Source organism: Chiloscyllium plagiosum, chromosome 20, assembly GCF_004010195.1.
Source record: "Chiloscyllium plagiosum isolate BGI_BamShark_2017 chromosome 20, ASM401019v2, whole genome shotgun sequence".
Lineage (NCBI taxonomy): Eukaryota > Metazoa > Chordata > Chondrichthyes > Orectolobiformes > Hemiscylliidae > Chiloscyllium > Chiloscyllium plagiosum.
This window is the reverse complement of record NC_057729.1, coordinates 41,243,141-41,258,323: the sequence shown is the minus strand read 5'-3', so window position 1 is coordinate 41,258,323 and position 15,183 is coordinate 41,243,141. Positions and strand designations below refer to the sequence as shown.

The 15,183-nt window shown below is 38.5% G+C and overlaps 1 protein-coding gene across 2 annotated transcripts; it reads left to right on the top strand.

Moving 5' to 3' along the window:
* Positions 1–6,346: 6,346 nt before the first annotated feature.
* On the top strand, positions 6,347–13,744 carry ghrh (growth hormone releasing hormone). Of its 2 annotated transcripts, XM_043710604.1 has the most exons (7): positions 6,347–6,443; positions 6,582–6,664; positions 7,426–7,545; positions 8,309–8,413; positions 10,775–10,906; positions 11,713–11,795; positions 13,310–13,744. In XM_043710604.1, exons 2-7 carry the CDS (start codon positions 6,585–6,587, stop codon positions 13,315–13,317), a joined length of 528 nt encoding a protein of 175 aa, XP_043566539.1. In that variant the 5' UTR covers positions 6,347–6,443; positions 6,582–6,584; the 3' UTR covers positions 13,318–13,744. The 2 variants fall into 2 exon arrangements, with proteins under 2 accessions (XP_043566539.1, XP_043566540.1); XM_043710605.1 differs by lacking the exon at positions 7,426–7,545.
* Positions 13,745–15,183: the final 1,439 nt, after the last annotated feature.

Below are 15,183 nucleotides of genomic sequence, written 5' to 3'. Positions count from 1 at the left end.
CATGGACATGGAGGTCCTGGGCCTCCTTCACCGCCGCTCCCTCACCACCAGATGCCTGGAGGAAGAACGCCTCATCTTCTGCCTCGGAACACTTCAACCCCAGGGCATCAATGTGGATTTTAACAGTTTCCTCATTTCCCCTTCCCCCACCTCATCCTAGCTTCTAACCTCCAGCAACTCGATCCCCTGACCTGTCCGGACTTGTCCGACCTGCCCAGCTCCTTTTCCACCTATCCACTCCACCCTCTCCTCCCTGACCTATCACCTTCATCTCCTTCCCCACTGACCTATTGTACTCTATGCTACTCTCTCCCCACCCCCACCCTCCTCTAGCTTATCTCTCCACGCTTCAGGCTCTCTGCCTTTATTCCTGATGAAGGGCTTTTGCCCGAAATGTCGATTTTGCCTGTCCTCGGATTTTGCCTGTCCTCGGATTTTGCCTGTCCTCGGATTTTGCCTGTCCTCGGATTTTGCCTGTCCTCGGATTTTGCCTGTCCTCGGATTTTGCCTGTCCTCGGATTTTGCCTGTCCTCGGATTTTGCCTGTCCTCGGATTTTGCCTGTCCTCGGATTTGCCCGAAACGTCGATTTTGCCTGTCCTCGGATTTTGCCTGTCCTCGGATGCTGCCTGAATTGCTGTGCTCTTCCAGCACCACTAATCCAGAATCTGGTTTCCAGCATCTGCAGTCATTGTTTTTATCACAAAGGTTGAACAGTACAATTGCATATTGAACACCTAGTTCCAATCACTTTACATCAGCATGAAAGTGATCGGAATACTGCAATCTCCAGGACTGAATGTCATCCAGTCCTTTGGCTTGAAAAGAGAACCATGTCTGATGAGTGACCAGACCCCTGACTGACAGTGCTAAAGCTCTGGCTGGTTGTTCTGGACTGACCATAATGCACTCCTTGAACTGAGATTGGCCTTTACTGTGGTGGGGGCCATGAGTGATAACGGACCCCTTTGACTTGACTGTGGGCTACTTTCCTCCTGTTTTGGGACATGGCCATTTGGTGAAGCACATTCATTGTATTTGCCGCAAAAGCTGTAGGTATGTGTAGTAGGTGTATTTTTGATGTAGCACTGTGCCTTGCAGCAACCATGACTTTGTGCCTGTGCGATGATGCAAGGCAAAATAAAAGTAGTGTGAGCCTGTAAGTTCAGAATGAGGCAATAAAGCCCAAGAAGGCAAGGCAAGGCAGATATGGTGTGAGCATCCAAGTAGGCACAAAGTGAATGAGCAGTAAGAAAGCAAACAGAGCCTTAAAATGCACCCTGCTGTGATGTATCACGTTAAAAATCACACAATACCAGGTTATAGTCCAACAGGTTTAATTAAACCTGTTTGACTATAACCTGGTGTTGTGTGAGTTTTAACTTTGTACACCCCAGTCCAACACCGGCATCTCCGAATCGTGATGTATCACAGTACTGCGCTATCTACTGGAGCAGAGCTTGCAACTTGAAGGAGTGAGTGGTTATCCTATCCCAGCTACTCCAAATTGTTATGCAACAAACCACTTCTAATGATCCACTGGAGACCTGTGTAGGATTTCCCAGTTTCCAATTAATAAATGTATCAAGGCTATTACCTTTGTAACTTAAGACAGACATATTACCTTGTTTCACAGATGAGGTCAGTGAGACAGCCATCATAGCTGGCTTTGCCATCATAGCTGGCTTCCCCCAGGTTTAGGGTGTTGTAGACTCTACATACATTGCATTGGGAACATCCTTTATAATGCAGCTGACCGTCAACTGAAAAGGATTCCATTCCATCAATGTACACGTGATGATTGGCTCCATATCTTAAAGGTTTTCACCAGGCAACCTGGGAGTTGCTATGATGTCTATATCACTTCAAGAGCTAGATGCCTTGAAGATGGTTACTGTGTGACATGGGTTATTGTTTGCTATTATGGTTAATGACTTTAATTTCTTCATTCCTGAAGAAGGGCTCATGCCCGAAACATCGATTCTCCTGCTCCTTGGATGCTGCCTGACCTGCTGTGCTTTTCCAGCAACACATTTTCAGCAGTTCATGACTTTAATACCCAACACTGAAATGAGACCAAGTGTGGATACAATATAACCCATTCTTCAAACACGGCAATTATGGAGTAGACAATAGACCTCTTGAAGACGAGGCTCTAAAGGTTGAATCAGCCTGCAGATCCTTGAAGTACGGTCCAGAGTGTACTGCATTGTCCATGCATGCTGTCCTCTACAGAACCTGAGCAGGCAAAGAGGATATGGGATAGATACTGGAGCTTGCCACCTGCAGCAGTGTTCTAAGGTGGAAGATGAGAACAGCGAGCAGACGAAACATCATCTTCAGCATGATACAGTGTTCCAGCACCAAGCCAGACAAGACTTAATTGACAGCCAATTCCAATCACTATGAGTACAGTGATCACTCATTGACTGTAAATCTATTGTCGCTCAAAAGGTTAGCAGCCCCTGTTTATTCACCAAAGTAAATTCAGTCTTTAGAGTTTGTTTTTCTTTTGTTGTTTTTCTTGTTATTCAATTAAGTTAATATTTTCAATTGTTGGAAGGCTTTTCAACATGTGATGGTCCCATATAGAACAATGATGGGATGTTATGCTACATTGCGTAGTTCTTCCTTTGACAGGATTGTAAAATAGTGTGGTACTAAGTGTTGGCAGTCTATGTAGCCTGTATACTGTAATCACAAGCACAGTCAATCAGATAGGTGTTAATGAAAAAGAGCAAAACATGTACAAATGTGAACATCTATTTCTACTGAAGTGTCAGTCATGACTCCCAGAAGCTGTTCATTCTCATTACCCTTCCTAATGTGTACAGTGAATGGGATATTCATAACTGGCAATGATTTACTTGGTGCAGAGTTTGGTTTTAAATAAGGCACAGGTGTCCCAGAAGGTCTTGGCAGTGGTGAGTACATCAGCTGCTGGTTAGTGCCAGATGGTGCAAGAGTGATATGATAGAGGCCTGGTCCATACATAGCAAGGTCTAAGAATAACTTGAGCTGAAAAATGTGTTGCTGGAAAAGCACAGCAACACATTTTTCAGCTCTGATCTCCAGCATCTGCAGTCCTCACTTTCTCCTAAGAATAACTTGAGAAACTCATCAGATCTCACAAAGAGAAAACCTCCAAAAAAACTCCCCAAAATTGATGCTTGGTCAATTTTTGATAATATTCAATCCATCGGCTCTTTCCTCACATTGTCAGCCACGGTGCTTTTTAAACACTGGGCTTGTTAAGAACAAAGAACAAAACAGCACGGGAACATGCCCTTTGACAATCCAAGCCTGCCCTTCCATCCTAAAAGTGTCTTCACTTATAGGATCTATATCCCTCTATCCCCTTCCGATTCATGAATTGGTCAAGGTGTTTCTTGAATGCTGCTATTGTGTCTGCTTCTACCAACCCCTCTCTCAACATGTTCCAGGCACTTACCACCCTTTGTGTGAAAAATGTGCCTTGCACTGTTTTGTGAATTTTAGAAGAATTTTCAAAAGTATGCATAATTCCTGCTCTGAGTATTGATACAAAACATTCTCTGCATGAGTGCAGACTCCCATTCAAAATGTGAATGAGCCATTAAAAAGGTAATTTTACCATAAAATAAATAATAATTTTTAAGTACTACATTTATTTTCAATCAAAATATTTGTAGGTTGACAGGACCCTTTCTTTCACTTGGACTCTTTGAGTGGACAGAGTGTAGGTAATGTCGCCACACATGTACATCTGGTATGAACAATCACGATCCCATTAGCTACACAGAACATCTTCTGTATCATCAGTTTTAATTATATAAAGAAAATAAATTTTGGATTACAGCAATACTAGAACTTCTGCAAAATCTTTCCATTTTGGAATGATACTGTCTTGCTCTCTAGCAATTTTCTCAATTAAAAAGGACTCTGTGCTTATTTAAAGTCAAAAAAATGTCCAAATTGTCATAGGGTCATAGAGTCATAGAGATGTACAGCATGGAAACAGACCTTTTGGTCCAACTTGTCCATGTCATCCAGCTAATCTAGTCCCATTTTCCAGCACTTGGCCATAATCCCTCTAAACCCTTCCTATTCATATACCCATCCAGATGCCTTTCAAATGCTGTAATTGTACCAGCCTCCATCACTTCCTCTGGCAGCTCATTCCATACATTTATGAAAAGGTTGCCCTTTAGATCCCTTTTATATCTTTCCCCTCACACGCTGAACCTATGCCCTGTAGTTCTGGACTCCCTGACCCCAGTAAAAGACTTTGTTTATTTAACCTACCCATGCCCCTCATGATTTATAAACCTCTATAAGGTCACACCTCAGTCTCCAATGCTCCAGGAAAAACAGCCCCAGCCTGTTCAACTTCTCCCTATAGCTCAAATCCTCCATTCCTGGCAACATCCTTATAAATTTTTTCTGAACCCTTTCAAGTTTCACAACATCCTTCTGATAGCAAGGAGACCAGAATTGCATGCAATATTCCAAAAGTGGCCCAACCAACGTCCTGCACAGCCACAACCTGTCCTCCCAACTTCTATAAAGGAAAGCATACCAAATGCCTTCTTCACTATCCTATATACCTGTGACTCCATTTCCAAGGAGCTATGAAGCTGCACTCCAAGGTTTCTTGGTTCAGCAACACTCCCTAGGACCTTACCATTAAGTGTATAAGTCCTGCTTTTCCAAAATGCAGCACTTCACATTTATCTAACTTGAACTCCATCTGCCACTCCTCAGCCCATTGGCCCATCTGATCAAGATCCTGTTGTAATCTGAGGTAACCTTCTTTGCTGTTCACCATACCTTCAATTTTGGTGTCATCTGTAAACTTACTAACTATGCCTCCTATGTTCACATCCAAATTATTTATATAAATGATGAAAAGCAATGGGCCCAGCACCAATCCTTGTGGCACACCACTGGTCACAGCCCTCCAGTCTGAAAAGCAAACCTTCCACCACCATCCTCTGCCTTCTACCTTTAAACCAGTTCTGTATCCAAATAGCGAGTTCTCCCTTAATTCCATGAGATCTAACCTTGCTTACCAATCTCCCATGAGGAACCTTGTTGAATGCCTTACTGAAGTCCATATAGATCACATCTACCACTCTGCCCTCATCAATCCTCTGTTACTTTTTCAGAAAACTCAATCAAGTTTGTGAGACATGATTTTCCACACACAAAGCCATGCTGACTATCCCTAATCAGTCCTTGCCTTTCCAAGTACACGTAAATCCTGTCCCTCGGGGTTTCCTCCAACAACTTGCCCACCATCGATGTCAAACTCAACAGTCTATAGTTCCCTGGGTTGTCCTTACCACTTTCCTTAAATAGTGGCACCACATTATCCACCTTCCAGCCTTCTGGCACCTCATCTGTGACGATTGAAATATCTCAGCCAGGGATCCAGCAACCACCTCCCTAGCTTCTCACAGAGTTCTCGGGTACAACTGATCAGGTCCTGGGGATTTATTCACTTTTATGCATTTCAATACAGCCAGCACTTCCTCCTCTGTAATACGGACATTTTTCAAGATGTCACCATCTATTTCCCACATTTTACAGCTTCCATGTTCTTCTCCACAGTAAACACTGATGCAAAATGCTTTTGTCCTGGCACATGCAATTCTGTTTACTGTGTTACACAATTTACAGTTATGTCGGTGATATTAATTTTACCCTGCTTTTTCAGTTTCAGAACTTTATGCTTATCATACATTTCACACAAACTTGGTACTACACGGACGTTTTCCTTCATTTTTCTCTTATGGAAATTATTTGAAATTTTAAGATGTAGGGGTTTGGAGCGCAGATGTCTCTTTCATGTTTGAGGATCGAACTTTTGGCCATTTTCAACTTTTGTTTCGTTTGGCTTTATTTCAGTGTTAAGCATTGATGGCTGTTCTTTCACCCGTTTACTTCTTTTAATCGGGAGCACAATTGATTTTCAATATGAAGGTTTAACATTTTAAGTCCACTCGCTCCGCCCCATCACAACCCGCCGCCAACTTTTACAAACTTGCTTAAAGGCGTGTAATGAATAATGTTTTATGATCAAGTGATGCCAAGAAAGCAAATAACTCTAAGCATTGTTTGTTTCTATTTAAGAAACAACAGGTGCGCGTCAGTGTCCTCAATACTTTATTATGGAGAGAGATAATATTCATAAACTTCTTCAATTAAATATTGCTGTAAGTCTGAAATTTAAAATGCTGTTTGCATTTCTAGCCTGGGATCGATGACGCCTGTTGTGTGGATGATGTTAGACTTGATGTAAGCAGTAGGGTGCACCCCTCTCCTGCGCCCCCTCCAACCCCCGTGCGGAGAGCACGGTTCAGTTATTACAAGGCAGTATAAATAGGCAATGAATGGAACTGAGATTAAAACATCGCACTCTAGAACAGCGACAACCTCGACTTAGCTGGTGAAAACCAACAGGGTAAGTTCTATTGTGCCACCATGTTCAACGTTATACTTGAAAAATCAAACTTTCTAAGCAAAGGTTTTCACAACCTTATGCAATTCCAAACTATTGCCTGGCAATGTTAACGTATTTTATGCTTCTTCGGTGCACCAGACAATGCTGGACAAAGCTTCCCTCCTGGTTTTCTACTGTCTGACTGTACACACGATGTGTTCACCGATATATCCAGCACGAAGGTGAGTTTGTCGATAGCATTGTACCTGTGCAAGTGATTGTCACAGCTATGGCATTCTGTACAATTGTCCGCAGACAAAACAAAAAGGGCTCCTATTTCTCTTCGGATAATGTAAACATTTTAGGGAAATGCCCTCAATCTAAACCTAACTATATTTGTTTGGAGCTGAATTTCTATAATATTTTGCATTTCAGATTGGAAATATAAACTTCTAATGTCAGTTACAAAAAGCAATAGAAGGTTACTTCTCCAATAACGACATAAGTTTTGCCTTCTCATAGCATAAAAGTTACTTTATATTGCAGCCTTCTTATGTTTTCTGGTTTTGATGTGACGCTTACACAATCTGAAACAATGGAAGGTAAGTGAGTGTTGTCAAATAATTATGTTTTCATGTGGAATAAAACTCTACCAGTCACATTCATTCTTAACAGTAAATTGCAAGAATTCTGCAAAATGTGAGCAAGATTTTATAAGCAGGATAATATTTGTAAATGGTGAAATTAAAAAACGTGATATTCTGACAGGATAAAATCAACAATGAAGACTTTTCAAATCTTATATTTTAATTGATGAGAAAACAGATTTTCAATCCCTGCCACATTAAGACATGATTGATCACTTAAAGATGAATATGTAAATATTACATAATTGGTTGGTATATTTTGTCTGTTGGATTATGGATTAATAATTTTCATGTAATTCATCAATGCCATGCTACATTGAAAAATAAAAAGAGATCTTCTTTGGCTCTGGCTATAGATTTGAAAATAGCTCTACCCTGGGGGGAATGCTCAGTACTCCAGCAGAGCAGAGGGACATTGCCCAAGCTAGGAGGCTCTATGAGGACGATGAGTCTGCCCTGGACTCCACTGGAAAACGGCAAGTCCTTACACTGTCAGCTGAAAAGTTGCATTTAAATTATTTATATATACGCGTGTATTTAAAATCCATTCCACCTAGCTTTCCCATTCAACACTGTGCTTAATCAAACCATCAACATATTTATAAATGGGTTCACCTATCATTATATAGAGGAAGAATCTCTTTTCCCAACATAATATTCTACAAGTTTTGCCTTTTGTAATATACCCAGTAATTTATTTTAGATAATGAACTAACTAAACACTCGGCACTTTGGCATCTCCTAATTCCTACAGTCCAACTAATGGAATAACATCAGTGTTTACGTATCTCTGTAACAGAGACAGTATAAAGCATTGGGAATTCACGGGCAATTATAAGACTTGCTGGGTTAAAGACAAAAACCTATACTTCACTTGTCTTTCCAAATTTTCCTGGCTTTGCATCTAAAATTCACTCAAACTTTTACTGTGAACTTTTCATTAACTCAGTTTTCCTACCATCACACTTTGTGTTGATTGTCACATTTATTTTGACACAATACATATGCATTTGCTATATGATCTAACCTTAGTTACAATGCTGATGTGTTCAGTTCCAGTTTGGTTTCAAATGGGTAATGACTAATTATTTATTATGAAAAATGCATTCAATGTTTTATAGGTTGTGGTCTGTTTGTTTGATGGAGTTTGCCTTCAAAAGAAATAACATGACCACTCTTTATAAGTTGATTCACTATAAAGTCGTTTTAAGAATTTGTCCTGTTTGTTTATACATTCAGAACTGAAAGACATGCTGATGCAATATTCACCAACACCTACAGGAAGGTCTTGGGTCAGATGTCTGCAAGGAAGCTTCTTCAGACAATTATGGGCAAAAGACTTGGGTGAGTGAACATATTTCTGACTGGTTTCAGTTTACTTTGTACTGTATCAGTTTAAATAATTTTCTCTTACTTTTGAACGATGTGGTATTAATTGCCTCAAACTGTTGTACATGAATAGCAGAGTGATGGCAGGCTAGTGATTGACCTACACCTGCCCCAATTCAATATTCTGGTGAATATTTGATGAAAAAGATCTATAAAGTGAATCAGCACATTTAGTTTTGATATTGAGTATATATTATTACACCTACATAAATGTTAACTTAAAAACAAAACAAAAATGATGGGAACTCAAATATAGGTACACAAAATGCATGGAATACTCACATATCAAAAGGAAATTACATAAGAACATAGATAGAAACAGCAGAATATGCCATAGATAAATAAGTAAATTAAAAATGATAGAGATGGCACTGCTTGGGAATTTGTAAGATAGGTTCACAGGTAATAACTTGAAATGTCAGAAACCTGGATATTATTCCAGTTTTTAGCAAGAGGATAAAAAGATAGACATGTTATTTCTACATGGTCAAAAAAGAGTATTAAGACATATGAGATAGAAAGGAAGGAGATAATTTACACCACAGACAATTTTAAAAGCAAATAGAACATCTGCTCCAGATGGATTATGACCACACATTCTCAAATGCTCAGGAAGAGACACTTATATTCAGAAAGAGAGGTAGAATAAATCTACTGATCTAAACACTAGTTATCAAAATGTAAGTGGTGGGAAAGATATCAGAATTCCTTTTTGTAGGTGTTATAGATAACATTTAGAAATCAGAAAATACAATGAAGAATAGACAGCAGAGATTTTAAAAGGTAAGGTCATGTTTCATTGACTTTATTTGAGAAAGTAACAGAAAGTAGATCAAGATAATATAATGGAAGTGATCTACTTATTCAAAAGGCTCCTACAAATTGACACTTGACTAAGTTCAGTGCACAAGCACCACAATGGATAGCAAACTGGCTACAATTAGTAGAAAGCAGAAAGTAAGGGGTTAAAAGCAGAAGGAAAAGTGATGTTCCACAAGGATCATTACTCTAAATCATCATTCAGCATTGACATAAATGATTTGACTAGGAAATCAGAAGTACAAAATCAAAATTTGCAGCATTTGCCAAATTATGGAGGGGCTGTATTTATAGTTCAGTCTGAAAATGACGAAATATAATTCGATATTAACAAATATAGAGAGAATGGTTTGTGAATGGAAAGTTACAATGATAGAAACATAGAATAGAATGGTGCAACACATCTGGAGGCCAACTCACTCAACACATCTCTGCAAGAGCACTCTAACTAGTCCTAATCCTCTGAATATTTCTTTTGTTTTCATGATTTGGAGATGCTGGTGTTGGACTGGGGTGTACAAAGTTAAAAATCACATAACACCAGGTTATAGTCCAACAGGTTTCATTGGAAACACACTAGCTTTCGGAGCGACGCTCCTTCATCAGGTGATTGTGGAGGGCTCAATCGTAACACAGAATTTATAGCAAAAATTTGCAGTGTGATGTAACTGAAATTATACATTGAAAAATTGATTGTCTGTTAAGCCTTTCATCTGTTAGAATACAGTGATAGTTTCACTTCTTTCATGTGTAAATCACAAAACCCTTTTTTTAAAGTTGCACTCTCGGGTTAGCTGTTAACAATGGTGATAGCTAGACAATATGTTGAAGGTGTTAGCCCCCCCGTGTTCTCTGTCTATGACCTGATATTTAGATTGATTCTAATCTAAAAAGTGAGATAACAGAGTTTTACATAAATTCATGCAGTTTTTGAGCTCAGAGTTCTACATCTTTTGTTTTCAGATGTTTGTCTGAGTTCCTTTTACAAAACAGATAATTGTAAGGGGTGCAACTTGGTAGGAGGAACACAAAAACACATGGACTTTGGAAAATAGCAAAGTATATTTGCGACATTTCTTCAGTCTTCAATATTCCCTCATTATATAGCATGCTCATTTCAGGAAAGAAAATACCTTCCCTGTCAGAATAATAACATCTGCTCTCAGTATTCATTTTTGTATTCCATCATACTTTCAGTGCAATGAGATTATTTGAATATATGCAGATCATTTTTTATCTGGAACAGCTGTTGCGTTGATGTTAGTTGTAAAATGTTTGCATTACTCAGGATATTCAAATTTTACAAAAAGCTGTATAGTTTGATCCCCTCATGTCTGTGGATTCAAAAAAATGGAAATGAAAATTGTAGACAAAAGTCTATATGTCCTTCCCTGATAAAACTCTGAGACCTGATCATTTACGTGTGATGTAAGTGAAGTAACATATGTTCCAAATACCATCTTCAAACCATCATAAAATTTTGTCTTTTTAAAATAGTGATAGCAGCCTTGAGGAAGAGCCTGAGCTCTTATCCAAGAGAAACTCTGACATCTTTACAGATACCTATGCTCGTTACCAGCGGCAGATGGCAATTAGAAAATACTTGGCTGAAATTCTGGGCAATCAAAGGTAAAATGAATAGGTCAAGTTCTTTGGCATTGATAAGCATCATCTTTCAATTCTAACACAATGTACACAGACTAATACCACGACATGAATATTACAGATTTTAATACATAAATAATGAGGAAGTCTTATAGAAAGAAGATGCAAATAAAAGTCATATAAGCTCTAATGTGGTCAAGCAGTAAAGTAACCATGCATTGTAAAACTGTCCCAGGTTCCGTTCAGGATATTAGCTGCAATGGCAACTGGGATGGTATAATTTCTTCAGCATACTTAAAATAAGCAATCATTCACAGTTCTTAACTCAGTGTGAAATTCACTGTCCCCTTTTCTGGATTGGTAAAAACTTTGCAGTCTTAATCTGGCAATAGAATTGGAATTTGTTAGATCCTCTCATTGATAAAAAGCTTACAAACCATCAATACCTGGGTTGGTTATAAAGATATTAAATTTGGGTAATTAGTAGGCAGCACTGTTGCTCCTGTGTCAGGAGCTAAGGGTTTAATCGCCACTCTGTAGAGTTGAATACAAAATCAAGACTCGCACTCTAGTGCACTACTGGAAGAGTGTTTACCACTGGAGGTATAACCTTTCAGATGAGCTGCTAAAGATCTACTAGCAGGTGGTTACTGTATATTTCCACACTGTACTCAAACCATTAACAAATCAAAAATGGCTGCAAGTTTATAATGTTACATGACACTATTGTTTATTAATAATGTGGGCAAAATAAGAAAAAACAAACATAAAAGTCAAAATTGGATATTTAAAAATTGGTTTGGTGTAAAACCTTTTGCTATCTACTGCAGACTTGAAAATATAAATATAAGGCAGCTGCCTGAGGACTTTTCTGCAGCCCTGGAAGCATATTATGGAAGCAACTCCTCTAATGGTGCGTCTTTTTTTATTAATCTAACCTTCTTTTTCTCTTTAATTTCATCACCTGCCTTCTTGAAAATAACAATACAGTGCAGTTTCAATGTTACAATCTCATTCACTGCTTTTTTTTGTCATGGGTGATCTTAAACAATAACTGGCAAAAGTTTATTCAAATGAATGTTCTCATCCTAAATGACTTATGACCTATAGATAAAAGCATCCACCAGGATGATTAGTAGTGAGAAATAGGGACCCTTATTTTTCCTACTATTGAGTTTTGAAGTCAACATTGACAAATGAAACACCCATTGATGTCAAAACACAATAAATTAATTTAGTATTGACTAAGAATTCAGCCTGAACATTTTCTGGTGTGTATGGCTTACCTTACACGGGTACAAATCCACTGAGTCAACAATTGTTAAATTTGATAAAACTGTGAATAGTAGGATGGTAGCTATTATACACACATTAAAAGATAAAATTGGCATAGTCTTACCAGATCATAGGGTTGCTCTCTAATTAGAGAGACATGACTGGTGGTTTATATATGAGGGGCACCACATCTCAGGCAAGAGGTGAGGTTGAGGAGGATAGTCTCTCATGGTAACCTCAGCCAATTTGGGAAGTGAACCCAGACTGTTGGTGTCACTCTGCATTACTGACCAGCGATCCGAGCTAACTGACACCATATACTAAGTATGGCTGAGTTATAATGTTCACATTAATAATCCAATCCATTATCTGGGGTCCATTCAGCAAGAATTCAAACGTCTAACTAATTTCTCAAATAATTAACAATACACATCAAATCATGCTGGCAGTGCAAGGAAAAAAAGGGTTTCCTTGGTGTTGTATATATTTTCTAATTACCAGTTCAGAACTTGAGCCTGGGGATCCTGGCTCAGAAGTGGGATCATTACCACTTCACCACAAGAACATTTTCTTGCAGTTATGTTGGCTTTATGATGGATTTGAATAATTGGAAAAAAAGATTGCCCTCTGTAACAGACCAAATGATCCAATAAACAGATGCACAGTAATCCAGGATATTTGAGGATTGATCAACTAGTTTAGTTTATTATTATAATATGGAGAGGCAGACCTGTCGTGGAGATGAGCATTCATACCACTTGATTTCAGAGTGTGGTCTTAATTGAACTAGCAATATGAATCTTTCCACTGATATGGACTGCTGAACTGTGCAGTTTCAGCTGCCAAATCTTCAGGCATACTAATGTCAGGCTTCTGCGTCCATGGTCTTTGCTTTTTGAAAATCTGGGCCAAAATTCTCTGGAATTAGGCAGTTGGGGTGTGTCCCTGAAGTGGGACAGTACATACCCCATGTTAAAGAAATTAAATCCTATCTTTGTGGATTTCTTTGTAGTTCAATTGGGAAATGATTCAGTTCAGTAATATTTTTGTCAGACGCAAGCTAACCAAAACAAAAATGTTCACCTTAAATTTTGTACAAATACACTGCTAATGGAATTAAAATGAAAGTAAATTACTTTTTTTTATTTACAGATAATTAATTGAAGCAGTGTAAATTCCTCATCCCAATGGATCACACATTTTCTTTCAGATGGAAATTCTTCATTGAATTAGTTTGGATGTAAACATTATGAACTAGATTTATTGATACAGTTCACTGTAAACATTATATTTATGGAAATTTGCAATGTGATATCATATTAAAGTTACATCTGCACAATTGGTGGCATAATATACTTCTCTTTAATCCATTCTTGTTTGTAATTAAATCCTGTTACAAGTATTCATGAAGAACAGTATTGTAACCCACATTGTTATTATCTTGATCTTTATATATGTCATCAAAGCTTTCTTTCATAGTGTGTGCAAGGCAAAATCGTGACAGTGAAAATTCTTAGCTGAAATGGTGTGTTCTCAAACTATGGGACAAAACATACAATTCACTAATAAATTATCTTTAAAAATAAATGTATGTATCATTTATTGACTTAGAATGCTTTAAGACTACACATAATAAATCATGCTGTATTGGTCACCTTTGAAAAACATTCTATTGCAATTTATAGAACATATAACATAGAACACAGAAGAATACAGCGCAGTACAGGCCCTTCAGCCCTCGATGTTGCGTCGATCCAAGCCCACCTAACCTACACTAGCCCACTATCCTCCATATGCCTATCCAATGCCCGCTTAAATGCCCATAATGAGGGAGAGTCCACCACTGCTACTGGCAGAGCATTCCATGAACTCACGACTCGCTGAATAAAGAACCTACCCCTAACATCTGTCCTATAACTACCCACTGCACACAGTATTCCAGATGCGGCCGCACCAGAGTCTTATACAACTGCATCATGACCTCAGGAGTCCGGAACTCAATTCCTCTACCAATAAAAGCCAGTACGCCATATGCCTTCCTCACCGCACTATTTACCTGGGTGGCAACTTTCAGAGATCTGTGTACATGGACACCAAGATCCCTCTGCTCATCCACACTACCAAGTATCCGACCATTAGCCCAGTACCCCATCTTTTTGTTATTCTTCCCAAAGTGAATCACCTCACACTTAGCTACATTGAATTCCATTTGCCACCTTTCTGCCCAGCTCTGCAGCTTCTCTATATCCTGCTGTAACCTGCCACATCCTTCCTCACTGTCAATAACTCCTCCGACTTTCGTATCATCCGCAAACTTGCTCACCTAACCTTCTAACCCCTCTTCCAGGTCATTTATAAAAATGACAAACAGCAATGGTCCCAAAACAGATCCTTGCGGAACACCGCTAGTGACGGCACTCCAAGATGAACCTTTACCATCAACTACTACCCTCTGTCTTCTTCCAGCCAGCCAACTCCTAATCCAAACCTCCAACTCACCCTCAATGCCATACCTCCGTTTTTTTTGCAGTAGAAATAGTTATAAATTCTTGACCAACTGCATGTACTTAATGTGATGTCTGAGTCTAATATGTTAATACCAGAATAGTGTAAATTACAAAACACAAATTACCTCCAAAAGTGAACTGGTTTCCTTATACTGCTAATTGGCTATATTAATGTTCACCAGGAGTTAAATGGTTTCAGATTTTTAGTGCAAATGTATACAAGCTTAAATGTAACTTTTGCAAATACTACTTAAAGTAACCCTTAAATTATAATTACTTCTAATAGCCAAAGTTTCATTTGCAATTAATCATAACCTCCTTTAAAGAAAAATCAGTGTGGTTATATGACGAAGTACGTATCGAAATATGTTATCATTGATTTAGCACACAGTTTATTTTGTTAATGCAGGGCAAACATTTATTAAACGTACAATTCCAATTTTTGAATATGTTCTTTAAACAATGCTTGTCACACAATTAGAAGTCAATTTGTAGAAAGAATGATATCAGAATTATTTA

Coding starts and splice junctions, on each gene's coding strand:
- ghrh (XM_043710604.1), top strand. CDS start 6,585: ATGCTGGACAAAGCTTCCCTCCTGGTTTTCTACTGTCTGACTGTACAC. Junction 6,665..7,425: donor CCGATATATCCAGCACGAAG/GTGAGTTTGTCG, acceptor CTCTGGCTATAG/ATTTGAAAATAGCTCTACCC. Junction 8,414..10,774: donor ATTATGGGCAAAAGACTTGG/GTGAGTGAACAT, acceptor TTTTTAAAATAG/TGATAGCAGCCTTGAGGAAG.